General features: G+C 60.4%; 1 protein-coding gene across 1 annotated transcript; it reads right to left on the bottom strand.

Annotated features, from left to right (window-relative positions):
- Positions 1-14: 14 nt before the first annotated feature.
- On the bottom strand, positions 15-27,799 carry VOLCADRAFT_103157 (uncharacterized protein; the record flags this gene model as incomplete). Its single annotated transcript, XM_002946684.1, has 41 exons — positions 27,576-27,799; positions 27,370-27,484; positions 27,103-27,192; positions 26,843-26,950; positions 25,035-25,176; positions 24,675-24,755; positions 20,704-23,237; positions 20,305-20,616; positions 19,331-20,050; positions 18,507-18,851; positions 18,137-18,258; positions 17,759-17,912; positions 17,243-17,470; positions 17,028-17,184; positions 16,689-16,719; positions 16,587-16,616; positions 16,189-16,450; positions 15,682-15,803; positions 15,045-15,252; positions 12,403-14,679; positions 12,093-12,212; positions 11,568-11,782; positions 10,767-11,337; positions 9,597-10,394; positions 9,177-9,221; positions 8,582-8,718; positions 7,778-7,930; positions 7,499-7,582; positions 7,065-7,149; positions 6,715-6,829; positions 5,635-6,449; positions 5,153-5,326; positions 4,889-5,005; positions 4,169-4,411; positions 3,832-3,981; positions 3,459-3,561; positions 2,909-3,224; positions 2,066-2,403; positions 1,646-1,806; positions 1,471-1,585; positions 15-22 (listed from the first exon to the last, which is right to left on the bottom strand). Exons 1-41 carry the CDS (start codon positions 27,677-27,679, stop codon positions 15-17), a joined length of 13,005 nt encoding a protein of 4,334 aa, XP_002946730.1. The 5' UTR covers positions 27,680-27,799.
- Positions 27,800-27,920: the final 121 nt, after the last annotated feature.

Raw genomic sequence — 27,920 nt, 5'->3', positions numbered from 1 at the left:
AAAATGGCGAACATTCATTTTTCTGTGAGGGCAGTACAAACGGGGAAGTGGTGGCAGGTGCTGCCCGCAGCAAAAAAGAGGGGGCCAAAGGGAGGTCCAGCTCACTCCTACGTCCCACTGCAATACGCCGTCGTACATATTCGTATCGCCCTCCCTCCACCCTTTAGGGAGGGTAGCCAAGGTTCTTCTACTCGCATCGCAACCTAACGAAGCAGCCATGTGCTTTTGAAGAACTGCCAAGGAAGCGCAGGAAATGAAAGGCTATAAAACAGTCGGTGTTTCATAGCTCTGCCCTCCTATCATCCCCCTATACACCACCGTCCGTCCCCAGGCCTTGATATTTACGCCATCAGTCCTCCAAAGGAGTAAGGCGTCAGTACATGTAACCAACTATAATAGCCATGTCGTCGAAAGACAAGGACGACTGCTCAGCTAGCGCTGGGAACATACCGTTAAGGTAACTCAACCGGGGTGTAACGCGCACATCCCTAATTTGGACAGAGTTCCAACTGCCATGAAGCCCACCGGCGGCTCCTATTGGCAACTGCCGTCCGTCCGTCTGATGCACATGCACAGATAGCCCAGCTCACACATGAAATGAGGGAGATGCACCGCGGTGGGGGTCACCCCTCCACACTGCATCACGCGCACAAACCCCACAATGCCGTAACCCAGCTGGATATCGCCCACCGGCCCCAGCAATTGTGTATCGGGTCGTGTACCATGTACCATGTAACACACACACACACACACACACACGTATCGGGTCGGGATCAGGAAAGGGAAGGGCGCAATCCCAGGTCACTTCCTTGGTAACAAACATCACACACCGCCGCCAGCAACGCGGTAATAAACAGCTGCTGTTCACATTGTGTACAGGATTGATACCTTCTTCAAGATGTACACCTGCCCACGGCGTAGGTGTGCAAAGATGCGTTCAGAAGCGGCACGCCACATACTGAAACTCAGCTCACGGCCCTGCGGACTAGCCTTACAGCCACAGCTGCCCCATAAGTAACAATGAAATGCATTCCGTGCCTTCGTGCAGGGGGCAGTTCGCAGCACTTCGGCTGGGGACCGGACGTATCGCTGCCCGCCGGATGCCGACCCCCACTGAGGCGCCATCAAGGGCAAAAGCCAGTGCACCACGATATACACACACATGTACGCACACCGGGGAGGTGGTCGCGCCCAGCATAGCCACTACTCAGGAGTCCTCCTCCTCACCCCGCTCACCAGCAAATTGCAATGAAACCTCTGTACCGCCCCTCGGCAACACCGCCCTTAACACCTCCCTTCCAGCGATTTGCCACTGCGATCACTGCTCCTACCACTGCTGCTGCTGCTGCTGCTGCTGCTGAGCCGCGGCTGAGGCGGGATGGATCGGCGTTGCCGCGTAGTGCATTCCCGGCGCTGCATGCTTCCGCAACGACATGGCAACCGACCGAGCCAACGCAGCACGAGCCTGACCTTCGTTCCGCCACCTCTGCTCCTCATCCAGCTTCATAAGGCCCGTGGACCGAACCAGTTTGCCACGTCGGATGCTGGCCGCGAAATTCGAGTTGAATAGCAACCGCGTCTGCAGCTGCGACACAAACCCCATCCAGGCGAGCAGCGTTACAAAACACATCAATAACGTGCCCACCCCCCAGTCGATGAGCCAGTAACCCTGGTCCACGAGAGCGCGCGCGGCGGCGGACGTGGGAGCGAGCTGCTCCAGGGCTCGATGTACGGCAAGTACGAGCTGGCTGTTGGCGTACAGCAGCAGTGCTAGGTTGGACATGGCCGGGCCCCGGAAGAAGCGGACTACGAGGGGGAGGAGGGGAAGGGGGGAGCGGGAGGGTTAAGGAAGTCACGGAGACCGAGATTTCTATGGAAATGTGGCGAGCGGCCCACGGGGGTTATATCGAGGGCTCAAAACGCGCCTTATTGTCCCATCGCGCGAAGTCCCATCCAGTTCGGTCTGCTGTGACTGGCTCCCTCCTTCCTCTCCTAGCTTCCCCCCCTCAACGCCAAACGTGCGCGTCAAAAGAATGGCCTTTCCCCTCTTTCATCGGGCTCTCACCTGCAAACACCGAGTAGCTGACCAGCGCCGCCGCCACCAGCGCACTGAGCATCACCCTATACAGTCGCCAGGCCCTGCCTCGCCCGCGCTCCTGAAAGTGGCGCTGCAGGGCCCAGCTGAGCAACGTCACCAGCCAGATGATAGCGGTGGCGCCCGTGAAGAAGATCAGCGGGGAGGTCAGCTGCCGGTGGCCCACATCAATCCTGAGGTCCAGCCGGGACACTGCCGCCACCACCAGCACCAGCCGGGGGACCACCTCCTCCAGGAGCCTGCTGACCACGTTGAGCCCCGGGTCCGTGACGGTGCCCCGCTCGTTGCGGACCTTCTCCAGCTGCTTCCTGCGGGTTGCGGCCGGGGGGCGGGAGGGAGGGGAGATGGAAGGGGAAGGGGAGGGAAGGGAGGGGAGATGTAAGGGGAAGGGGAGGGAAGGGAGGGGAGATGGAGGAGGAAGGGAGGGCGGGGAGATGGAAGGGGAGGGGGGGGGAGGCAGGGGAGATGGAGGAGGAGGGGAGGGCGGGGGGATGGAAGGGGAGGGGGGGGGAGGTAGGGGAGATGGAGGAGGAGGGGAGGGCGGGGGGAAAGCGAATGGTATGGAGAGAAAAAGGAGAGGAAGCCAAGGTCATGGAGGAGGACGAAGAGAAGGTGAGGTTAGCTGGATCTCACGCAATCAGCTTCTTCCTCGACTACTGTGCGACATCCACAACTCCCCATGGCGCGTCCCTACCGCCTCAAACCCACCTACGCCACACCTTCCTTTCCTTCGCCTCTCCAACCCATACCCCCTACCAGTCCCCTTCCCCGGCCAAACCCCCAACCCTTAGAAACCATCAGCCATGGCCCTACCTGTTCCACGAGTGCCAGTTGTTTCCAGTCGCCTGGTCCACCTCTCCCCGCATCCAGCCCAGCCAGGACGACCAGTCCCTGCTGACCTTCTCCCGGGTGAAGGCCATCGGGTTAAACCAAAAGGGTGAGAACAGCAGCGCAATAGCCACCAGCCAGGTGCCCCACGTCACGGCGGCAAAGGAGCAGGTCTTGCAGTCCCGGACGGAGGCGTACAGAATGAGCAAGTGCAGGAGCTCCATGCCGGGGTACAGATGCGAGCGAGCGTAGTTGGTGAAGAGTGTTGTGAAGGCGGAGCTGGTGATGGAGAAACCGCGGCCTACGAGAGTGCACGGGGGTAACATTAAGGGATGGGTAATGCAGGAGTGGGAGAGAAGAGGCAGAGGTGCTGTGAAATGGGTGGGGAGGAGAAACACGGACTCGTGAATCTGGGTCGAGCAGGCAGGTAGCCAGCAGGACCCCGGGGTGCAGCTAGGATGCGAGTTAGGGGGGGAGAGCCGCGTCTGGGTGAAACGGGGCGGGGTAATGTGCCATGCAAAACCTTATGCCGTACCCGTGGAGATGTAACGTGCTCCGCCGTACGTTATGTCGTCCTTGAAATAGTACGCCGTAGTCTGCTGCCGAAACACCGCAAAAGCCACACTGCCAGATACAATCTGCAGTGAAGTCAACAAGGAGGAGGATACTCAGCGCGATGAACAAGGACCATGGTAAAATTCCCAGCAAACCCTTCAGGCCCTAACGCAACGGGTGGGGCCGGGTAGTGCCCAGCCAAACCGTCGCGCTTGTTCAGCCTGACAACCTGAGTTATTCAGCCACCTCAGTCATTTCAATCTCTGAACCCGGAAAAGTCCGGCAAACTGTAACTGCTAAACGAGCTAACTGGGGCGAGCCGCTTTCCCCAGCCCCTCCCCTGTAACGCCCACCTGTAACGCCAACGTGGCGAAGGTGCGCAGTACACCCCACTCCAGCAAAAGCTGGGCTGCGTACGGCAGCAACATCAGCGGCCCCAAAGACAGCGCGTGCTCCACACGCAACGTGTCCTCTAAGTGCAGTTCACCGTCGGCACCCACCCGCTGAGGTTGGTAAAGGGGGGAGGGGGTTGGGGGAGGGCCGGGAATGGTAGGGTGGAGGGGACAGAAAGCGGGAAAGGGAGGTACCATGATGCTGAATCTAAATGCCAAAGCTCCCCCTCCCTCACAAGATGGAACATGGCGATGCGGTGTTCTCTTACTCCTCCTCCCCCCCCCTACACACGGGTACCTGTACAGTAGATGCCCGAGCCAGAGCAAACACCGCCACCACCCAGATGTTCAGCCACACGGCCGTCATGATGAACAGCGAGTTGATGTAGTAGCCGGGGCCGCTGTGGTAGAAGTGAAGCAACCGAGCAAGGTCCATACGGGGACCCAATCGAGCCACGTCGCGGCTCACGACGCACTCGCCACCGCCGCCGCTAATCTTGATCTCAAAGGCGTTGATCGAGTCGAAGCCCATGTCGCGGCCCTGCGTTGTTAGTAAGCAAATGACACGGTACGGCGATGGAATATGTCGTATATGGCCATGGCCAGTATCGCACATGCTTACTGGTTGGTATTGCATTATCTTGATGGGCACCATCAGGTGGTGTGGTGTGGTGTGGTGTGGTGTGGTGTGGTGTGGTGTGGTGTGGTGTGGTGTGGTGTGGTGTGGTGTGGTGTGGTGTGGTGTGGTGTGGTGTGGTGGAGTAGGCAACACGGGGGTCATCGAACTGGACGACGTGCACATGCACTGCGTGGGAATGGACCAGGGGTGCTCAGGACCGAAGGCTCAGCACAAGATAAGACTGTCTGTCCGGCACTGGTGTTATCTTTTCTTTTTCGTACGGCATGTTTCACGTTAATCACGGCCTCCCAGAGTGAGTCCCTTTTTCCTTTCCCCCTGTCGGCCCCCTCCGGCATCTCAGCCCCGACATCTCCCACCGCATCCAGGCCGCCAGCGCACCTTGCCGCAGCTGATGTACTCCTTGTACTTGATCTGGCCCCCCCTGAGGAGCTGATTAAACCCACCAAACACGTCCTCACTGATGTGCAGCTGCCGAGTGGCCTTGGATACGCCACCCTATGGGGAGGGGGGAGGGCGGAACCTAGGGAATCTACCAGGGCATTGGATAAAACACACGGCATTCGTACTATTTAACCCAAAAGAGATCCATTCGGCAGGGAGGGAGGGAGGGAGGGGCACCTCGTACATGGGCCCGGCACTCACCCTGGTCATGATGTGCATCTTGTTGAAGACATCGGGGTGGCCGTAGTGCAGCCTCACCCGACCCGGGTAGCTCATGGTGCGCTGAACAATGGTGCCGAAAGCCAGCTCACAGGCCGCAGCAAAGGTACCCAGAGCGCCAGACACGTCGGAAAAGATCCACTCGCGGAAGCCCACCTGGCGGCAGCGGTGGGGGGGGTGGCGGTCATGGTCATGGTCATGGTCATGGTACCGACGCATACAAACATGATCATTAGAGTCCCCGACGGGGTTGGCTAGAAAGCGGAAGGTAGTGGCAGGCCTAAGCTGGCGACCCACACCGCGGCCACCAGGCATCTGACCGCACATCAAATGTTGTATCCTGGATGGCGTGTTACGGAATTCTGACACCCAACGATCGGTCCTTTTCTGAAGTCGTGGTATAACAATTGGTATCGAGACAAGCGCCGCGATTTGTAAGTAACTCTACTGTGTCGTACACCCACCAGTGCCACAGGCACCTCCCGTGCCGTCCTCGCCGCAATGGCTCGGCGATGGCTCTCTGAGGAGGTGGAGCCACGGGGGTGAGAGGCCACAGCCTGCAGCCGCCGGGGGGCGGGATCCGGAGCCAGCTCCCCTAGCAGGTTCCGCATCTTGAGCGCCTCCGCGAGGGCATTGTCCTGGTTCATGTCGATCGTCTGAAGCGCCTCGCCAAAGCAAAAGATGGCCGCGTGATTCTGGTTCTCGGGCTTGCCCTCACCCAGGATGACACCGCGTTTGCCGTAACGGTTGTACGGCAGACGTACTCGGTATAACTCCAGGGTGGGGCTGTCGTTCCCGGCGGCGGTGGTGGCAGTGGCTGCGGTGCCACTGCTGGCAGCGGCGGCTCCGCCACCGGCGGCATCAGCAGGGTCATGCGCCGGCGTCGTGCAACAGGCAGCTGCAACTTCACAATCTTTGTTGCTGCTGCCACTGTCCTTGCATTTCATGCCGCCCTTGCTATCCGCCCTGCCAATCTGGCAGCAGGCATCGTCAGCGACAGACAAAGAGTGTTGCGAAAAGAGTGCGCGTGGTACCGGCGTTGGCAGCTGCGGCTGTAGCTTTGGAGGCGGTGGAGGTGATGGTGTTAGCGGCTGCGGCTGCAGCGGTGGCGGTGGCGGTGGCTGTACGGGCGCTACTCCAAGGCGGCCATCGCCAGCGGCCCCCGCAGTCGCAGCGGCTTCTGCTGAGGCCACCCCTCTGGCGGCCCCCGCGAGGGCGTCCGGGTGGTTGGGATTCCCCCGCAGTAGTACACTGTAGTCCGTGGGGCCGTACGACGTGACTACGGAAGAGGAGGAATCGCAGCGGGCAAGGGGGCAGGAGCAGCAGGGACACAACCGGCGGCAAACCCGCGAGCAGGGTTCAGACTGGGGGGAGGCCATGAGGGTGTCGCACATGAACAAGAGGAGCTGGTTTGCGCCTTGTACTGCATATACTTGAAGAACCCATTCCCTTGTCGCCTCCTCCCTGCCCGCCTTCCTCTCCCCCACACTCCGTCTTCACACGTTTCGCACTCCACCGTCAACCTCCCCCGTTCGGCGCCGTACCCGCCGTGTCCAGGTACGCCACTCTCAACGCCGGGAACTCCAGACAGAGGGAGTCAACGCCCTCCGCTAGCCAGCGCCGTCGAATGTCCGCTGCCTTGCGGTTCTTGCCGTACACCTGCCGTACAACGCGATACACAGTGCACCACATGTATTCCACGGTTGTGTCATCCACAAAGAGAGCGATATGCCGCATGGGCGATGGTAGGGGGTGTGTATGTGGGGGGCACCAATTCAACGGCACCCTTGGGCATTCGGCCCGACCTCTCCCGGCAATCCATGGAATAATCCCCGGGGAACCCCGCCCACCACCATCCCCCTTGGTTCCCCCCAACCACCACCCTCCCACCCACCTGGCAAGTACACACGTACTGGAACTTGCAATCCACCAGCGCTTCTGCCCACGAGTTGTAGGCAGCGAGACTAACACCCGCAGGCCTGGCATAGGCGTGATGGCGGGGGTAAAAGCAGGGGTAAGGAAGGGGGTTTGGGGAAGGGGGAAACAGCGATGTGTTTTTAAGGTGATCACGGTGGGGTTTGGAAACCAGAGGTGCAAGAAGCTGCATGGATTTGAGAGTTGACGTTAACACATCGGTACGGCGACAGGAAAAGACACTCATGTACGTTGTCTAGATGCCGGCCGTTAATGACGGATTGGGATGCGTGTCTGATGTGTGTGTTTTACCATGTACGGCACACAAATAGTATGACATCAGATGTGGTGTTTGCTCGTCCCAAGGTTTACGTCATGTCTCGCAGCCATCCCCTCCCCGGCGCTGTACTGCACCTGGGGTACTCCAGCTCTACCAGCATGCGTACGGCACGGCGGTAGCACATCATGCCTCGCACTGTACGACCCAGAAGCTGGCCCCTGCGACAAAGTACAGGGCCGGGGTGCTGGTAATGTTGGCGAAATCGTCAACCCTCCACATCATCGCATCAGCGCGTTACGAACCCCGTGCGGCTAATGGGCTCACGGAGCAATGAGCGCATGTACACACAACCCTGCCGACATTTCCCCCTTCCAGCCACCCCCCCACCAAACCCCCCAACCCCGGCCCTCTACCTGTACGTGGCCCACAGCTGCAGCTCCGGCGCCAGTGCGTGCAGCGGCCCCATGGGTGCGAAGTCGTTCTCAGTGACCCGGCTCAGGTCCGCCCCCCCCAACATGTCACTCAGTCGCTCCATGAAGTTCTTCCAGTCAGCGGGGAATACGGATCTGGGGGCGCCCGGGCCCAGGGGGGTAGTGGTCGCAGTGTGTGTGGGGGGGTAGGCAGAGTTCTTGGCGAAGTGGTGTGGTGTTGGTGTTTATGAAAGGGTGTCGCATCTTGGCATGGGCCCGAGTGCAAAGAAATTTGCAGGTCGAGTCGGCCACTGAAAAGCACCGCCGGCTGGCCCAGACTACATTCAGCCACTCACCCGCCGCCCCTACAGGACTGCCGCCCCTACACAACTGCAAGGCCCCGTACTTCCCCCCAGACATATTGCCACTAGGCAGGTGTCTGTCAGAACTTAAGACTTGGTTTTTGCTTCCGGAGGTTCCGGGTTCAAATCTGCCTGCCGGTGTGTGAGTGATGTCGAATTGGGTAATGGCCCCCCATCTTGCCAACGATGTAAAGCGAGACTATAGCAATTTGAGAGCTGACCAGGAACTGAGTTGTGGCGCCGTTGATCCGCTAGACTTGGTCGGATGCTGGTGGTGAGTTGCTGAGCCCAACGAACACATTCTGAAGTTGGATGTGGTGAATGGGTTTGGGTGCCCCTCTCGCAGGGGAGAGCAGGTAACTGCCTCGGGAAGGAGGGCCGCTGGTGAAGCTATACCACCCTGTAACATCATATTACCCACCCAGCCGCCCAGCCTCCCACCCACCTGAGGTATGCCATGAGCGACACGTTGTCCTCTGTCTCCGAGAGGAGGTCCGGGGGCCGCCCAGGGCCCGAGGGCGGCGGGGGAGCCAAGCCCAGCTGCCGGGCGGCCACGTCAGCACTCAGAGGGTACAACACATCCTGAGGCGCAGGTGCGGGTGCGGGTGGAGGTGCGGGTTCTTGGGTTGGGGGTCGTGATGCTGTTGCTGAGTGCGAGCTCAAGTGGCAGGGGGCCATTGCGCAACGACGCGGCGGAGGAAATGGCAGCGGCCCAACGCCCCGGTGTCGGAGGAGGTGGGGGAGGAGCACAACATCCGGGACGTACGGGCCGCAGGAGCATACTGCGTTTTTACGGCCCGGACCAATGAACACGGTAACGATATTGAAGAAGTTAAATATACTGATGGAGCTACGTATGCATGCATGCGCGCACATACACACACACGCACATACACCACCACCGGACGATCACTATACCCCCAGCGATGTTCCCTCCCGTGCCTGCACCTCCCTAGAGGGGGCTCTAGGGGCTGTGAGGCGGCTATGAGGTCCTCACCCTACTAGGATCAGATAGCAATACGGCGTCATACACAACCCACCTCTTCGTAGCAGGGCGTCAGTACACTCCAACTCAACATGTCGCTCTGAAGAGGGCGGGTCCAGGCGGGCAGTGTGGCGGAGTGCGGGGCGAGAAGGGGAGGGGGCGCGTGGTGCACAGGGCATGAAACAGAGCTCCAGGCAAACAGCCAGGGGGGAATTCAGGCTCCCCTCCAGGACAAAGCCCGGACAGAGCTCCAGGGGCTCCGGCCCTAACGGTCACAACCGCCAGGTGCGTGTAATACCAGCCATCGGCCCCCACGCGCACAGCTCCAGGCGCTGCACACTATCTACGCATCTGCGACCTTCCCTCCTTTACAAACAGCTTAGCCTGTCTGCCGTCTAGACCTTTCCCCACGACATGAAGCCTCCTAAAACAAGCCCGAAAACCCTCAAACCTTAAAATCCTAAAACTCGCTCACCAATGGCGGCGGCTTCTTGAGCCCCGGATTCGACAAGCTGTTGATGAAGAAGCCCAGGATGCGAAGTGCCTCTGCGCCCGCAGGCCGACACGCGCTGGCAGGGGTGGTCAACATCTTCACGAGCACCTCCACCACACGGATACGGAGGGCCACCTCGGGCTCCAGGGGCGGCGCAGCAGCCGCCGAGTTCGAGACCCCCGAGCCCCAGCTGGACCCAAAACGGCCCCCGGGTCGGGTCGGTTCTCCTCCGCCTCCGGCAGCCAAAAAGAGCCCCTCAGGTGTTCGTACCCGTACGGGCGGCACCAGTGCTGGCGGCAAGGAGGCCGTAGTGGCGGTGGCGGCGTAAGGCGCAGTCGCCATTGTGGTGGCCTCGGCAGCTGCCGGGGGGGTGCAAATCCAAGGTGAAACCTCCATGTCGGCGATTCTGTGCGGGTGTGTACTGCCGACCCCGGGTCTAGGGTTGCCGGCCCTGCCGCCGAGGTGCGCCTCCGCCGGCCCGGGGGTGGCACCGGCAAAGTTGGACGGTAGGACGGATTGCGGGCTTTGCATGTGGGTCGCGGACAGGGCGCTGACGGGCTCGCAGGCCATCGGTGCGCCGCCAACCACGCTGCCGCTGCTACTTGCCGTTGGGCTCTCCGCTGCGCCGTCTTCTGGCTCAGGTGCGGCGGCGCCGGCGGCAAAGGCGGCGGCGGTGGCTCCGGAGGGCGGAGTCGTGGGCGCGACAGGGAAGTTGCGAGACACTAGGTTGCCGAGGCACGAGGAGAGGAACTCTGGGTGAGTTGACAAGTCCGCGAGTACCTGGGGGCGACAAAGAGCCGGGGAGGAAGGTATGGGAGGGGTACAGACGCGGCAGGGAGGGCGGCAGTGTATCGCGCAAACCAGCTCAGGCCAACGAGGCTACAAAGGATGAACAAGGGGGGGGAGATATAGCCCGCAGGATCTTCCACTGAACATTATCAGTCGCGTCTCCAGGGCCTCCTCCCTAACCACCCAGAAACCTCCTCCCCGTCCTCCTCTTCCCCATACACGCGCACGCCCAATCCAGAAAGTGAAAGCTCAACTTGACCTCACGAATTGCCGTACACCCTCTAGCACACTCTTGAATTAACCTACTTTAAAAAACTCAAAAACCTTTAAAAACGAATCCTTTGACCCCCCTAATCCGCCCACCTGCTTGGCAACCTCCTCCAGCCGTACTGCCGCAGCTAGTGACTCACTAGCTAGCCGTCCCGACGACACCGCCCGCTGCATGGCCCTCGCCTCTCCGGCCAGGGCTTCCAGCACCTCCCGCAAACTGCCGCCAATGGCTCCCACGTGCGAGGACACAAGCGCGTGAGCTGCGGCAGCGGCAGCCTGTCGCTGTGACAACGTAGCTCGACCCGCGACTGCCGCCCGACTTCCTAGCTCGCCATCACCGCCGGCCCCGCCGCCGGCGCCCACTCCGCCGCCGGAATCCCCAGACTGCGGCGATGATCGCTGCTGCGACATCGCCTTTTCGCCAAAGTGCACTCTACTAACGGGACTGGCAGTTGCTGCTTGTTGCTGGTGCTGCTGTTGCCGTTGCTGGTAATGGTGCTGTTGGCGGAGGAGCTCTCGGTGCTGCTTCAGCTGCTGTTGCTGGTGCTTTGTCGCAGCGGCGCAAAGCTCCGCAAGTTGCTTTACGAGGGCCTGGCCGGCTTGTAGCATCTTGCCGCGGCAGTTGGCGTGTTCCACATCCGCTGTGGCGTGAAGAAACGCCGCACTGAGATACAACGCAATCAGGACACGTCCGGAGGGAGAGGGTGTTGAAAGTCTTAAAAACAAACTAATTATGCAATAGCATTAGGGTGAGGTGAGCACAGGGAGGGGACTCCCTAGAGCCCCTGCAGACCCCTCCAAATCCAGAAACATTCCAATCAGCAGCAGCAGCAGCGGCGGCTCCTCCAACCACTCCCCCCCCCGCCCATACCCCGGGTCGCCCCTGTCGCTCACTCCATGACCACCTCCGCTTGCACCTCCGACAGCAGCCTCAGCTCACACGCCAGCCAGACCAGCAGCGACCGCAGCTCCGTGAGGATGGTGGTGGTGGCCCCTCCGCCCCCACTACCGCCCCCGCCGGGCCCCAGCAGGCCCGTGTCCACGTAGGCCTGAGCCACGCCGGCGTAGAAAAAGGCGGGAAGCAGGATGGGCCTCAGAGCGTGGCGGCCCTGCATTGGGGAGGGAGGGGTGCGTGAGGGGAGAGGCGTGAGGAGGGGCGGGGACAGGGAGGATGTTGGATTGGGTGGATGGGAAACTCTGAAAGGCGGGATCAACGGAACGGTCAACATGAACTGAAAAAGGGAAAACCTCAGTATCGCGCCTTCCTTCGTGTTTCCGCAGTGGACAGTGGAGTTCACTTTCCTTTCGCAAGCTAAGGAAAAGGACGGGGAAAGCAAGGGACCTGGCGTGATTTCGTGCCGTACTCTCTTCCATGCAGTCGTGGTACTTGCGGTCTACTACGCCCCATGCTGTCTGTACCTGGAAATGCCCAAGCCGCATGAAACGAAGGTTCCCTGCCTCTCTGTCGCTGATCAGGTCCGCTGCTCGCAAATCGTCCACAATGCCATCCCAAACCTGGGCGAAGGCATCCCACATTGCCTGCGGGTGGGGGCCGTGGGGTCGTCTAGTCAGGCAGGTGAAAAGGGGGCGGGAGCCATCGAGCCGTCACGCAGGCGGGCAGGCGGGCAGGGGCCGCCATGTGGTTTCAGGATTCGGGAGACTTAGATGACATAGACATAACCCGCAAAACTCCATGTGTTGCATGAGATCTTCCTCATACATATCGCACCAGATCTCCGTTCTGACGCGACAGCAGAACGCCCAGGCTGAGGTCTTCAGTTCGTTGCAGACCGACGACACGATCTCGCTCCGTCGTTTCCGCACCCGACCCCGCCGAACGCCGTCGCAACCGCCCGCGGTGAATAGCTGCAAAGCCAAGTCCTGCTCCTGACGGCCTTTCCTCCGCCGCCGCTGCCGGTGTCGCCTGACGGGACCGCGACGCCGCCTGCCGTACTTCCCGCTCTCCATCCCCAGCCAGCTCGGGTTCGTCTCGGTCCGTAGAGAGTCCTGAAATAGAATCGAGGCTTGGCCGTGTGAGCAGCTTTGGCGGCTGTGACCGCGAAGGGGTAGCCTGCAGCGGCGGCGGCGGCGGCGGCGGAGGAGGAGGAGGAGTCGACGGCGGCGCCGTCGACTCCGCCGCTACCAGTTGTAGCTGCCGCTGCCGCCGTTGCCAATAGTCCTGATCCCGCTGTCGCCAGCCGTCAGGGGAGGGAGTTGTTACACCACGGCGGCTGCCGTACACGCTGCTGGGCGGCGACGGAGGCGGCTGTCCGCCATTTAAGGCAGGAGAGGCGGCCTCGCGGCGCGTCAGGCGAGTGTGACCAACAAGTGTTGACGTGGTGGCCTCCGCAACCGGTCCAGGGGACTCGCAGACGTCAACAAACGCAAGCCGTCGCCGAGTGATGTCGTGACAACCAACTCCGCTAGTTCCAGCCGTGCCACCACCCAGCGATGACGCCCTGCAACTTATCCGCGGCGGACTCAGCTGATGCACCGGCGGCGCCGCCGGCGGCACCGCTGACGGCGGCGACAGCGGGAGCGGTACAACAGAATTGTTACGAGTAAAGATGTTCCAGCCCCTCGACGGCGTATTACCGGAAGCGGCGCTGCCGACAGCGGTGGTGGCGGAGCCGCCGCCGCCGCCGCCGCCATGACTTCGCCTGCCGCCGCCGCCGCGGGCCCCCTCCACATGCGTCGGCCTCCGCGATATCCTCTGCCACAAGCCGGTCACATCCGGTGCTTTGGCTGGTGTACGGACGACTGGACTGACAAGGCCCCCGGCTTGGGGCTCCACCTCCATATCAGAGCCGCTGCTGCGAGTCCGCCGAAGGTGCCCGACGGTGACGTCGGCGGGGCCGGCGGAGACTGAGGCACTGGAGGTGGCGCGGGCGGCACCGCCGCTGCTCACAAACCAGCGGCCTCTGACGCGGCCGCAGGCGGCGGCTCCACCGCCGCTGCGAGGGTAATTCAAAGCAACATTGCCATTTATCGCCAGCTCTATTCCTTCCGCTACAGCCCTGGCGCCGCCGCCCTCACTAAATCGCCGACGGCTCCTGTCCATGCTACCGCCGTCGCTAGGGGTAGGCAACCGCCGCATCGGGCCCCGCCGCCGCTGTCCCAGCTCTCCGGCATCACCGCCGTCGCCTCCGCCTCCGGCCCTAAGGCTGCTAGAGGCGCTGCCACCCGTGGCGGTCCCCATGCGGCGGCGGCCGCCACCTGTCGTACTCGTCACCATCATCGGCGGCAGCGCTGGCTCGGTGGCCCAGCGCCCAGCCGGTTGCAGCATCTCCGTCTGCAGCGAGTCGGCATCCCGTACCTCCATTAGCCCCATCGCGCTGGCGCCACCATTCTCCCGAATACGGCCCAACATGCGCCGCTCCCTCGCCCACCGCGCCTCACGACCCGCGGGTCGCAATGGCCAAATTAACGCGCTCATGCCGCTAGCACGCGTCGTGGCGGTGGCAGCACCGCCGCCACGACGTACCTCCTCATCCTTACTGTCGTATCCTTCCGCATCAACATTGTTGCCGGCACCTTCCGCATCAACATCATCTTCCGCGCCGGCACCACTGTCGTCGTCATCACCGCCGACGGCGGCGCTGCCGTCTTCATCGTCACTGCTGTTACTAACCGGCGCCGGCGGCGGCGTCTCCGGAACAAACGCCTCCACCGCAGCGCGGTCCTGGCCCCCCTCCATGAGCTGCCGCCGCAGGGCGCGGCGGTGGCTCGAGACACCTTCCGCCGACATGCACCGCCGCCACCAGCGGACAGGTCCCCGATGAAAGGCCGCTCGCAGCTCCTCCCAGGACGCCACCGTACCCAAATCCAGCCTCAGCAGGCCGCGGAGAATGCCAAACATCGCCATGACCACGTTGTAAATGATGGACGTGTCAGCTAGACAAACCAATAACAGCGGCAGCACACGGAGCGCTGCCAAGACCCAGCTGACGTTGTTGCAGGGCCAGGAGCTGCAGCCTGGCAGATTGTGGCTCAGTAAGACACGCATCTGAAGGAACAGTGAGTAGTTAAGACGGGGAAGTGGAGGGGGGAGGGAGGGAGGGTGTCAGGACAGTAAGGGACAGGCAGGGAAGAGAGGTGGGCCGCCGATTTCTAGGTAAGAACTTGGCGGAGGCAGGCAGAGAGGTGAGGGTGAGAGCTTCGAATAAAGCATACATAATATACCTGCACCTCCCAGCCAATCAGCCAGCATCACCTTATGCTTCCAACATAGCCACCAACGCACCCTTTTCCCAACCGCACCAGGCCCATCCGGCCCTCAGCTGCCTTCCCCTAGACTCGTCTCCCCAATGCCCCGCATCGTCCTTCCCGCGCACTCCCCCCCCACCCCCAATACCATCACCCAGCCCTCACCGGGCGGACCAGCGGCTTGGCAATAATGTAATACTCAAAGGCGACCTTCATGGTCAGGATCAGCGCCCACAGCGCGGTGTTGACTGCCCAGGCCCTCCAGTCCACTCCTAGGTGACCCTCCAGCCAGCAGGCGGCGGGGGGCATGGCGCTGTGGCAGGACAGCACAGCCCGCAGTGTGGGCAGGCTGGACAAGGCGCTCACTCGGTATCTTAGGGGCAGCGAAAGGGGAGTTTGAAGGAGGGAGGGGAGAGAAGAGGTGGGGAATATGGGGTGGGGTACGTGGCCAAGGGTTGCAGGGCGGATGAGAGGGTGAGCGGCGTGGGGGGGGGGGGTAACCAAAGCTGTCAATGCTAAGGTGCATCTAAATATGGCGAGCTTCACCCGGGGGATGTCAAAACAAGATAATGCCTGTACCAGAACAAAAGGCGTGGCGTGCGGTGTACTTGCAGTGAACTACATCGGGGGGGGGATTAACGCAATGCCATGCCATGGATTTATTGTGGCTGGATAATCGTTGTTGGCGCGGTCTCCAACTCCCGCTGCCGCTATTCCCCAGGTTATGATGCCGTGTAGGCTGCCCCTCAGGTCAGCTGCTCCGTTCCCCAACCGAGCAGCCGCCACCCTAGGGTGAACTCACCCCATCCTCGTCGTGAGCACTCCGAGCAGCACCACCACACCGCCGTACGCCGCTGAAAACGGCAGCCACCACCTCTGTAGCCCCACATGCAGCCTGTGGAGGACACCCCCACCCCCGGGGGCCTGTGGAGGGGGGAGGAAGGGGGGCCGTTAAAGCGGCACGCGCCGTGAATACAGTACGCGGTGGTCGGTACGGCAATTGTACGAGGATACGACGCAGAAGGGGGGAAGAGTCTCTTTCCTATTTCCGACACAGGCATCGCCAGCTCATATGAACCATCCGACCTTCTTTTGCCTTCCCCACCATTTCTCAGGTGATCCTTCTGCTTCTGCGCACTCTGGGCTGGAGTCCTCCTGCCGAGGCTGCAATCTAAGCCAACTCCCCTTCCATCAGTCGGCAGCGAAACAGCATTGGCAGCAACAGCAACGGTAGCCACAAGCCGTAGCTGTACAAATACACCAGAAGACGGCCATAAAACACACCAAACCACCCTCCACCGGAACTCACCTTCAAGTACAGCACGTACAAGGCCGTCAGGATCATTGCCCCAAGCGCCCAGTCAAAGCAGCCCACCAAGCCACCGAGCAGGGGCTGCCCCTCCATACGGACAAGTCGACGGCGGGCGCGGGCGGCGTGAGGTGACTCGGCCTCCACCACCACCGGCGGCGGGGGCACAGCGGTGTCCTCCTCCCGGGGCTCCTCCGAGCCGGCGACGGCGGAGGACCCGGGGGCCCCAGCAAGCAGCCCGGAAGCCTCAGCCCCAATGGTCCTGAGATGTGGTGACATGGATAGTGCGTGGCTTGGGATTGTGTGATGCGTGATGTGCGTTTTGTTGGGGGGAAGATGTCAGCAATGTCAGGGGGTTCTGGGGGGTCCCGACGGGATAGTGACACGAGTGACCCCACCGAAGGAAGTACGTCAGCAAAAGGGTAGAGCTGGGGGAGCGTCGGAGTGGTATGTGTTCGGGGTTCTGTTGCCGCGGCTGACGAGACGTACGGCGACCTGACCTGACCGTGCGGTTGGGTTGGGGTTTGGAAACTTCGACGTGTGGTGATGGACAGAGCATAACACCAACAGTCAATCCTGTCCGCTCTTACGCGACACCGCGCAGCAAAATTTAAGAGAGAGGATAATAATAAAAAAGGAAAAGAAAAAGGCAAGAGAGCAATCCCTTTCTTGCCTTTCCACCTATGGCCCTATACAGCTGTGGTAACCCTCCCCTCCGCTCCCCCTTCCATGCACCCTCAGCGCCTTAGGCCCTCCGAAGCCTCTTGAGCCATAGCCCCCTACCAACGGGTCTTCTCCTTCCGTGCCATCTTCCCTTTCCCCCCATCCCAACTCCACACCTGCCACTGCAAATTCCGAATAAGCCGACACTCCAAAGTCGACCTCTACGGGGACCTCGACCTCCGCCACCACCACCCTGACCCACGCCTGCGCCACTGCCGCCGCTCCCCCTGCCATCCTCGCTACAGGTTGCAGCAGCGGCAGCGGCAGCTGCGACTGCGGCGGCAGCCACGGCGGTACGGGACTCCACGTGGGTCTTCTTCTGCTGCCGTACCATCAGGGGGTCGGGGGGATTTCTGCTCAGCCACCAGTTGGCCACCCGTTCCGCGGCTGCCAGCCACACGTGGGAAATAACCGCACTGGAGAGCGCCCCCGCATCTCCCGGGGCAAAGGCCGTAGCCATGATGAGAGTGAGCAGCACCAGCTGGAGGCAGTAGACCCGGAAAAAAGCCCGGAAGACAGCCGCCCAGCTGCGCCGCTCGCGAAATGTCTTGACAAACACCTGAGGGGGGTTTCAGACGTGGATGGGAGGGTTACGTGGTTGTCGTGGGGCTCCGTGCGCCCGTTCATGTGCAAAAGATGGGGAAGAGGGGGAAGAGGGGGAAGAGGGGGAAGGCAGATGGAAGCTGTGTGGCATATATATAATACTTGGCGAGATGCGCACATTGGCAATGCACCTATCTTCCCGCATGGCATGCTTTTATCGCTCAGCCGATGCAGGCTCGGCAGCAGCACAAGCACCCCCCTCTCCATCCCCCTCAAAGCACGAACCCAACCAAATACAACCGACCTCCGCGCTCCAAAAGTTAGCGGCCAGTTGCGCGTCAAAGGGTCCCGGGGCGCGGGGTATGTGGCTCGGCATGGGAGGCTGCTCCGGACAGGGGCAACCCAGGTCCGAGAGGGCCCTCCACAGGTCCAACACCTCGCCGAACACCAGGGCCTCCCTGGGGGGTCGGCAGCGGGGCCGCCAAGGGAGCAGATCGGGGGTCGGGAGGTTTGGGGGATGGAGGGATTGCCTCCCTGAACCTTGTGTGGCTACTAGACATGCTGGCACGAATGCAGACTGATTTCGAGATATTATTGCGTTTTGTGTTTCAAGGGTTTGGGTTCGAATCTCCCCAGGCGCCGAGAAACACACACGGTCATGTCTTGGGGGACTACAACTCACTCGGTGACACCCAGCGTGTACAGCAAATTGTCCACCACGTCCCGCCGACACATCGACTCGTTCACGTCGTCGTAGCCCAGTCTGTGCGCCACCTCCACGCCCGCGTCGAATAACGCGTCCATCTGCATAGCCGTGGAGGGGGGAAGGGGAGAAGGGGCGATGTCAGGCCGGCAGCTGCAATATACCCGCCTAGCAGAGAGGGTAGCAACTGACTTGGCGCTCCAGCATTACGGCTTTGTGATTACGATTACGGGCTGTACGGCATTACTTAGCCGCGGTGCACGCGGCAGCGCTTTCGCATCTGTCAGGTAAACAGCAAACGGCATGCGTACGACACGTCATCTAAAACGTCATCCTCAATCCAACCCACCTCATGGCTAAGAAAGTAGAACAGCGGCGTCACGATTCGGTCGGTTACAAAACCGCCATCGCCGTACGCTGCCAGGTCAGCAAGCAGGTCAGCGTCAGTTGGAGACAACAAGCCCAGACAGCTGGTTCGTGACGGTGGCGGTGGCGGCGCTGACGCTGCCGCAGCGGCGGCGGCCGCGGCGGCGGCGGCCAGTAGCGCCTCCGTCACGGCAGCGGAGAAGGCAGGAAGCGCGACCGCGGCCAGGTCAGGCGGTACGGGCCCCGGAAGCCGATCTGGTGGTGGCGGCGGCCGCGGATTGGCGCCAGGGGGGGCCCCCACCTCCGCCTGCAGCGCCGCAATCTCCCGCTGTGGAGAACGAAGTGACAGTGAAGGGTAACAAAAGGGGGGAGAACAACACGGGGTTGGGTGCGGTAGGTGCCCTGGGCCAAATAGGGCCTGGCGGCTTTCCCACCCCCTTGCCCAACTACTTTTCCCTCATCCTCATCCTCCTCACGTCCAACGGCGCCGCCAGCAAATCCCTCATGTCGTGTACGGCAGGCACACGTGTATGTCTTCAGTCCTCGCATGTTCAGCGCCCCTTCCCTCTGCTGTCCCATCTCTTTTCCTCCTTTTTCTCCCCTAGTCATCCCGACCGTACGTCGGCCACCGGCCATCCAGTCGCCTCCCTGCTGCCCGCTCCTGCAGCCCCCCCCCCAGACACGGGCCAGCCCCTGCCCGCCGCCGGGTCCACAAAGCCCAACACCGCCTTTCCCGCATGCTCCCTTTCCCCCAGGGCCTCTTCCTGATTCCTCCTAAAGCCCTAAAACGTAGACCCGGAAACCCACCTGAAACTGATTCCGCAGTCGGATGCGACGGCCCCAGGCTCCGCGGTTTTCACCCTGCACGGAGGGAAATCCCTCCCGCCACAAGCGCTCCATCGGCGGGCTGTGGATTGCCGCCCAGAACAGAAACCACATCAGCTCCGGCGTGTGCCGCAGATTGGCGGCCTCGCTGTACAGCAAAAAGTACAACGCCAGCTCCGACAGCAGCCCGTTCAGCGCAGCGCCGTCAGCCCAGCGGCTCGTTTCCAAGGTGCGCTGCAGATCGCGGGGTCGTGGCCGCAGGTCCAGATGAGGACACCAGCGCTGCTCGTACATGCAAAACACAGTATTGTGCAGTTCGTACACCGCCATAGCGAAGCGCGGCCCGCCGGCGGCGGTAGCGACGGTTTCCGCCGCCGCGGCGGCGCCGCCAGGTGCAATGTTGGGAAAGAGCGAGTATGCGGCGGCTGAGGTAACCGATTCCCCTGGGAAGGCGGCCGCAGTTGAGGCTGGGCGAGCTTGGCTGTACATGCTGTTGGAGACGCCGGCTGCGCTAGCGCTGGCGCTGGCGTTTTCCCCCACGAGTGAGGATGCGGCGGGGTGCATGGCGCTGGCTGGCGGTTTCATCCGGGGGAGCATATTCCGTACGAGAATACGGCACAGATGCTCTGAAACCAAAAAGGCAGTGGCCGGAGTCCACTGAGGTGCGGGATTGGACTTGGTTTCGGGGTTGAGGTTGAACACCTGTTCAGGGTGGGAGGAGCAGGTGAGGTGGTCGGTACGCGGAGTCGAGAGGTCGTTAGCACGTCGACACAACCCCCGCTGGAACATTCCCATCATCCAATTTCATTGCCATCTTCTCCTGTCACCTGGTCTCTTTCCGCTCCTGCATCCACTCGGCAGTTAGGGGCCGGCCGCCCTGACGCCCAAGGGCCAGCCGATCCTGATACCTCTTTCTCCGTACCCTCGAGCCCCGTACTTCGCACTTCGCCCCGTACCTGGAACCCGTAAGCCCGCGCCACCCGCCACACAACCTCGTGCGTGAGCTCCTCCCACTCGCTGCCGTACAGAAGCGGCAGCGCGCCGCCTGCCGCCGCTTGCATCTCGCTATGGGAGCCGACCTTCCCAGGGTCCTGAGGGCAGCCAAATCCGTAGTCCCAATCGCCACGGCCGTCGCAAACGCCTGAGCTACCGCCGCCGTCGCCGTACGCACCGCCCGATTGGCCGTTGCTACTTCCGTCAGCGCCACTGCGTCCGCCAGCAGGGGCATTGCCAGGGCTGTCACGACTGCCGTCAGGCTGTAGCGATGACTGCGGCGGCAGCGGCAGCCGCGTTTGCGGTGGTGGGGGGGTTGGCGATTTCGGCGCGTTGGAGGCACTGCCCCCGCTCGGTCGTACCTCCACTCGTTGAACCTGGCTGGTAGAGTCTGGCAACGAAGTAACGGAGGCGGCAGGATTACCGTCGCCCTCGTCGTCGCGCGAAATGCCAAGCGGTGACCGCGCCGATGGCCGCAGCACCAATGGAGAGCTGGCAGCAGCGGCAGCGGCCAGGGTTCCGGATGCAGCGCTACGGAGCGAAGAAATCGAGCTCCTGAGAGTCCTCGGACTTTGCATTTGCAGCCGGGCCACCAGCGCTGCGGGCGTCAGCGCAGCAGCAGGAGCGACCGCGTCGGCCGCCGCGGAGGATGACGACGGCGGCCGCAGCTCAGATTCCGGCAGGAACGCCGGGACAATTTCCTCTTCGTAATCCAAGGCTGTCCGCCGCTGCTGTGCCTGGGACGAGACAGGAGTTGCGAAAGGCGGCGGTGCCGGCGGCGCCACGGCGCCCAACACGGGCTCGGAAAGCTGCGGATCTAGCGCGCCTACCCAGGGCTGCGACCGGTTCTGCGGGAGTGCCGCCTCAGCTACCGGTTGTGACGGGGACTGTGACGAGGCGGCCGCTGGAGCAGCGGACGGGAGACGTTGCTCCAAATCCATGGAGGTGGTAGGGCCAATACCGGCGGCCTGGATGGCATGCAGATGGGACGTGGTCTGTTCTGCCACCGTCGCCGCCGCCGCTGCCGCCGTGTCGGGAGCTATTTTCAGGGCACCTGGGGAGAGCGGGTGGGGTTGCAGCTGCCGTGGGGGTGGAGAGGTCGTCCTGACGCCGCTGGGGCTGACCAAAGTGGGTCCGTGAGCTCCGCCAGCGGATATAGCGCTGGAAGGCGAGGAGTTCGCCACGGCCGCCGCCACCATTGCCGCCAACTCGGCCCGTATTGCTACCTCTATATCGCTCCGTATGGACGTATGTGCGTCACTACGGCTGCTGAAGGACGCGGAGCGCTCCAATCGGCCGCCGACAGCTGAGATGTGGCCGCTGCCGCTGCAGCCGCTGCTGCCGCTGCCGCCGGGGCCACCGCTGGCGGGGCGATGCAGTGTGTGATCCCTTCTGCTGCTGGATCTGCTGCGGCTGGGCGACCTGGAGTCTTGCTCGCGGTGATGCTTCTTCTGCTGATTTTCCGGCCGCTTATGCCACATCTCCATTTCACTCCGACCTCGATGGTGTCGGTCGTCCTTCTGCTGTACTTGCTCAGGGTGTTGCTGCTGCTGCTGCTGCTGCGCAGGTTCCAGATTGTACTCCCGCCTGCGATGTGGTGGGGACGGCGTCAGCTGCCGCTGATGGAGTCCTTGTTGGAGCTCCATGTGCAGCGGCGGGGCCGGCGACAGCGACGGTGAAGGCTCTCGTTGCTGGTGCCGACCGCTCTGTGCGGAAGGCGGACGCGGCGGCAGGAGCCGAGACGCATCACGGGGCGACGGACCATACACGTCCGGGTTATCGAACCCCCTCTGGTCATCCCGTGACAGAGCACGCGAGGATTTGCCGGCGGAACCGTTATAGCCGCTGACGCCGCCACCGTTACCTGCGCCGCCGGCGCTGGCATCCCGACCCGATCGGGTGCTCCTTGTTGGTGACCCCGAGGGCCTTGACTGATTGTCTAACCTGCCGCTGCCACCGCCTCCGCTGCCGCTGGCGTGGTGCCCCCGGCTGCCGCTGCGGGACAGGCTGCGGGTCGCCTCCTCGTAGCCGCCATCGACACCTGATGGCCAAGAAGGGTACCCCAAAGGCTCGAGGCTGCTGCGGCCGTTCCTGCTGCTGCTAACGCCGCCATTGCCAACGGCTCGACTCGACCTGCTCGACGCCGCCACTGGGCTGCCGTCGGGGGCAGCGCCGCCGCCGGAGCCTCGGCTCCGGGCGCTCTCCGGCCGTATCCGGCCAGAAGGCGGGCGAGCTGCGAGATGTGAGCGGCTTGAGGAGCGGTTCGGCGACGGAACTAATTCACAGTTGTCCTGGAAATCCTTTTCCAGAGGATCCGGGCGTCGACGGCTGCGGTTGGCACCGGCGGCCGCTCTCTCGGTAAGGGAGCTGTTACGGCTGATGTGGGCGTCCCTAGAGGAACCCGTAGGATCCGGTGCAGGCCCACGAGACGCACTTCCGGGTCGACTGCGACTGCGGTTTGGACTTGGGCTGGCACCATGACCCGAAGTTGAGGCAGTGCTCTCGGACCGCTTGATGGGAGTGTTCGTCTGCGATAACGACGGCACTGCGTGTGGAAGGGCAGAGTAACCGGAAGTGGTTCGGGAGTTGCTTCTGTTGATGCTGCCGCTGTGGTGTTTGTGGCTCTTGGAGGCGCTCGGCGGCCTCGGGGTTTCGCTGCTGGCAGCGGGAGGCGCGTTTTCAGAAGAGTCCAACTGCTCCAAGCGAAGCCGTTTGGCGACGGCAATTGCCATCTCAGTCATTTGAGCCATGGCAGCTTCGCGAATCGGGCCGACGGGCTGTGCTTGTCGCGCCGGCTGTGCGGGACCCGCAGCTTGCTCAGAATGCGGTGCGTTCGGCTCCGGCATCAGCTGGCCGCTGTTGGCTGAACCTGAAAATTCCACCGCCTGATTTACATCTGGGTTTGGCATTTCACGGTGGCGAGAGAAGTTTTATCAATGATTTGCCACCCAGCGCCATAGTGGTTTGCGTCTTTGAGTCAAGTGTCTCGGCTTCCAAACCTAAAACATGTATTGACTAAAATAGATATGGTTACCTATCTTCCCAAACTAGCGATGTGATGTCAAATGTATGGGATTAATCAGAGCAAGACCTCAGAATTGGGGTAAAATGCAGGTGAAACTGAAATAAAAGCGGATATGATGACATTTGGCAATAGAAATGTAGTTCATGAACCGTTCCGGTACAAAGGAGGTGCCGTAGTCCACCTAAAACTATGGCGCACGGCTTGCACGTGGAAACCAGACTGCTGAAGCAACGTTGCAGTTAATCACTTGCGCGGCCTGAGTTAAAGTAGCAACTTATAGTTTTTCCTTACGTTGCGTGGCCTATTGCCACTACAGATTGAGGCAATATGTTATGACGGTTTTGGCCCAAAGCCTTTCTCCGCCTGATATCAAACCCCTTACCAAAGTGCATGTGTGACGAGAAATACAAAAATCTTAAAGTGCAGCATTTCTCAGCATGCATTTCATGGCCACGCTTCCATGTCCATAAACCCTTTGGCGCATCATGGCCAGGGCAGGAGCTAGATGCTTCGTCTCAGCCATTTTGCGGGGTACATAGACTAGATACTACTATTGCTATTACTATTTCTGTGAAGGTTTGTGAAGGTTTAAAAACTCTTGCTTCCGCTCCTCCACGCTCGCACCTTTTTGATGGCATGGATTCCAATGCAGGCACCAATAATCTCATGAAGGCATAATGGTATGGAGCTTGTTGTTTAAGATGGAGCGAATATCGTGCAGCGGAACTTAAAGCGGAAGTTAAAGTGAATTATGTTACATACGTCCGCGGAGTATTTTCGGAGGTTGAACCATTGTCACACCACTTTGACGCGACGCATTCATCAAAGCATAACCATCTGACATTCCGAGGATCCGACAATGGCAAGCATGCACAAACCTGATGTCTGATCCGCGGCGATTGGACACTAAACAAGACGGCCTGGTCCGTACTTAGGGATCTCGTCGCTCTGTCGTCAGTAACTAGGAAGCGGACGCAAGCCGACATTAATTGCTCCGAAGCAAAATGCCTTATACATGGCAACAGTCTATCTGACGCATCCGCTCATAACTTACACCTAACGCCAACGTCGAGCTTCCGCCGTACCGCACACATCAGCTAACACCATGCCCAATCCAACGATAGCCCTTGCCACCCTGGCTGCCCGCTTTGTAAGCGGTGGTGGATTGTAAAATCCTGTTTGGCAAGTTAAGCTGCTCCGAGCTTATAACACCACGCATACTAGCCATGCACGATGGCACGCCCATCTATGCGTACGTTTGAGCACGAGCGGCGCGGTTAGACAGGGATGCAGTTACCGACTCCTCACTAGCCTCCGGGAACGCGCCCTTCACAATGTCTCGAAGCAGCGGGACGGCGGTGTCCGGCACGGCCTCACCCTCTTTTAAACCTGCAACCAAGAAACAACGAAGTTTTTGAGCTTGGCAACAACACACATCGCAAGATAAAAAATCTGCAGGGGCCCTGGAGCTGACCACCCATTTAAATTGTCAAATCGCTACCTCCTACTTGCTTACCGAAGCTGGTTATGGACCTGCTGAACTTGTGGCAGCCTGTTCCCAATAGAACCCCTGCTGGCGCCCTGTGTGTCGATACGACTTCACGACTTGCATGCGGCCAGGGACTGGTATGCTGGTCCAGAGCCAGCCTGGAGTGGTCTGGCACTCACCTATGCACAACGTGCAGAGCGCGTCCACCGCCACATTAACTTTATCCTCCAGCTTGCCTTCGGGCCGCTGCATCATCGCGTACTTCTTCAGCACTGCTCCCTTCGCGTTCTCGAACCGGTCCACCTCAATCTCGATGTCTTGCTGTGCGGTTTACATGCGGTTGGGGGCAGTGCCGCTTTGGGGGACTTCCGCTAACCACCCCAACTTTCAAGCAACAGTGCTCACCTGGTACTACGTGTACCGCACAGCCGAAGTCTAATAGCGGCTTAGGAACGCATTGCAACAGCACTTTAGCTAGACACTGTTCTGCGGTGCGGGGGTCATCCCAAACCGGCAGCGGTGTGTGCGGCAGGCGTGTGTGCCTGTGTGTTTGTTTGTGTGTGCCTTTGTATGTATGTGTGGATGTATTTGTTACATATACCGATCCGGGCCTGATGCTGGCCAGGAGCACTTAACCGCACCCCAACGGGAACGACCGCCGAAGCACTCCATCATTGGAGGGGCGATTCATCGGTCAGAGTCCTAACCGTTCTCCCTTATCAACGCAAGGCGCTATCACCGCTTCGAATCCTCTACCAGCTACACACACCAGCTCAGTGTGTTTGTGTGTGTGTATGTGTTTGTGTGTGTATCTGTTACATATCGATCCGGGCCTGACTTTGTCTGTGTGTGTGTGTGTGTGTGTGTGTGTGTGTGTGTGTGTGTGTGTGCATGTTTCTGACCGTGCTTGTGTGCATATTTGTCTGGATGTGTATATATCAAGTGGCTAGCCCACGCTGAAACCGCCATGCCCCAACGTTTGCATCAAGTGCTTATGCGTTTCCGGTTGGGCTGTTGGGAGTTAGAGATTAACCGGCTAACAGTCGTGAGCGCACCGCGAGTACATGTAGGCTTTGCAACCGTGGGGCGGTTGAAGATTAAATGCATGTTTTTGCGGAATGCCCGGCTTACATTAGTACACGGGCGCCTCGCGTTTCAAGGGCGCGACATGCGCACGATTATCACCGAGGCCCCACCCCTGGCACTAGCCAGGTTCCTCTCGGAAGTCTGGGAGACCCGGCATGTTGCTTTAAGGCGCTGCGTGCTGAAGCGGACGAGGGAGGACGATGATGGTCCACCGCGTAACCGAACTAAAAACGATTTACCGTCCATGGCCCCCCGGCTTTTACGGACACCCCAGCGGTTGTGCGGAACTTGTAACTTGTAACTAGATCACACGGTGGGAAATGCGTAAAACCCAAACCTGCAAACTTGCCGGGGGCTCAGGGCTTCCCACTGCCTTCTACCAAACGGCAATTGTGGCAAACTCTTGTAGCCTGCTAAAGTCGGGTGTGCAGGCTGTGTGCACATTTAAGTTGGCCGACATATTAATCCGAGAATGCAAAACCGTCGTACAGTTGTAAATTTTATTAGGAAACCGATAACAGACAAAAAGAGAAGGGATAAGAAAGAAACATATCCATACGTGACCGACGTGGGGCGAATGAAGGCGCGGAAGTTAAGGTCCTAAGAGCAATCGAATTTCGGTGGAACCAAATGTGAACCAACACTCTCCCTAGGCTGGCGGGACCCCAACTCATGGCTTTGCTCATGATGCTCATGATGGTTTGTACGCCAGACACTCAAAGAGCACATGCATTCGTCCTCCTCAATTTTGTGACTGCATACTATAGCATGAGCAAACCGGTTGCTCCCTGGGAACGTGCTGCCTTCCCTTACGCGCCCCTTCTGCCGCTAGTAGCAGCTAGAGTCCAGGAACAGAGCCAGTGTGGCAAGTAGATTGACACCAAGACTGTGCAGTACCTACCGTAACTCGGAGCCGCCGGCTGGCCGCAATGATGTCCTTTGCTGGTACCAGACCGACACCCATCTTGCTCATCCACAGTACCAGCAATACCCATCGGCTGTTAGCGGGCTGCGGCATCGGGCAAGTTCATGAGGCATCGGGCAAAGAGATGGACAGCCCGCGTCCAGCACAGCATACGGATCATAACTATGGACATGGGCACTGAGCCCAGTCGTCAAATGCCAAAACTCTGAAGCACGTCTGCCGCACACGTAACTGACCTTGCCGTACGCCTTCTCGAGCTCTGCCTGCGCTACCCGGTAGCTCACGGTGGCCTTGTCGATGATGGAGCGGCAGAACTCCGGATATGCCTACATGTAGCGGGCCGAACGCGGCAAATGGTGTAGGTAATGAGGAGAAGGCATGCATGGGCTTTACAACGATATCTAGGAACGGGTGACCTGTACAACCTGTGCAAGTGCATATCTTGCCGACGGGGGTTTGGGAGAAGTCCCCTTCAGCAAGCGCTCTCGTGACACAAAACCCACCAGCTCGTCAAAGCCGCCCTCCGGTGCTGCAAGCCGTGACACAAGACCGACGATAGGCAGAGATCCCTGCACCTTCTTCGCCACGGCCTTGAAGCTGCCAAGAAATCCATCCTCTCTATCCGAATTCGAAACGAGAGAATGAAGCCGGTGGATCAACCGATACAGTCAAAAAGAAGTGCTACTCAAGGTAGGTTGCGTTGACCCACTTTGCCTGCGCAGCTGTGAATACCATACGCATCCTGCTGGCGACTCGTCGACGCCCAATGCCGCCGGGGCGATTGATATACGATCTAAGATTATGCAATTGCATATTAGGATTGATTTCAAAAACCTGATAGCTTGCAGAGCCCCTCTGCGAACACCCAATTTTCAAGACTTCCCTTTGCGTAATCGTGTGAAGCAGGCAGAAAGACGGCAACTGTTGGTAACGATGACAGAAAACTAACTTTTGCTAAGCTTATGTGTTTATGTATGATCTTGGTATACCGGTAGACGGCTGTCAAACGGCCGTAACTAAGATTTTTGAAGGGCGCGGTAAGGACCTTAGTAGC

Source organism: Volvox carteri (genome assembly GCF_000143455.1).
Source record: "Volvox carteri f. nagariensis unplaced genomic scaffold VOLCAscaffold_4, whole genome shotgun sequence".
In the NCBI taxonomy this organism is placed as follows: Eukaryota; Viridiplantae; Chlorophyta; class Chlorophyceae; order Chlamydomonadales; family Volvocaceae; genus Volvox; species Volvox carteri.
The sequence above is the reverse complement of the archived record's forward strand: the minus strand, read 5'-3'. Positions and strand labels throughout refer to the sequence as shown.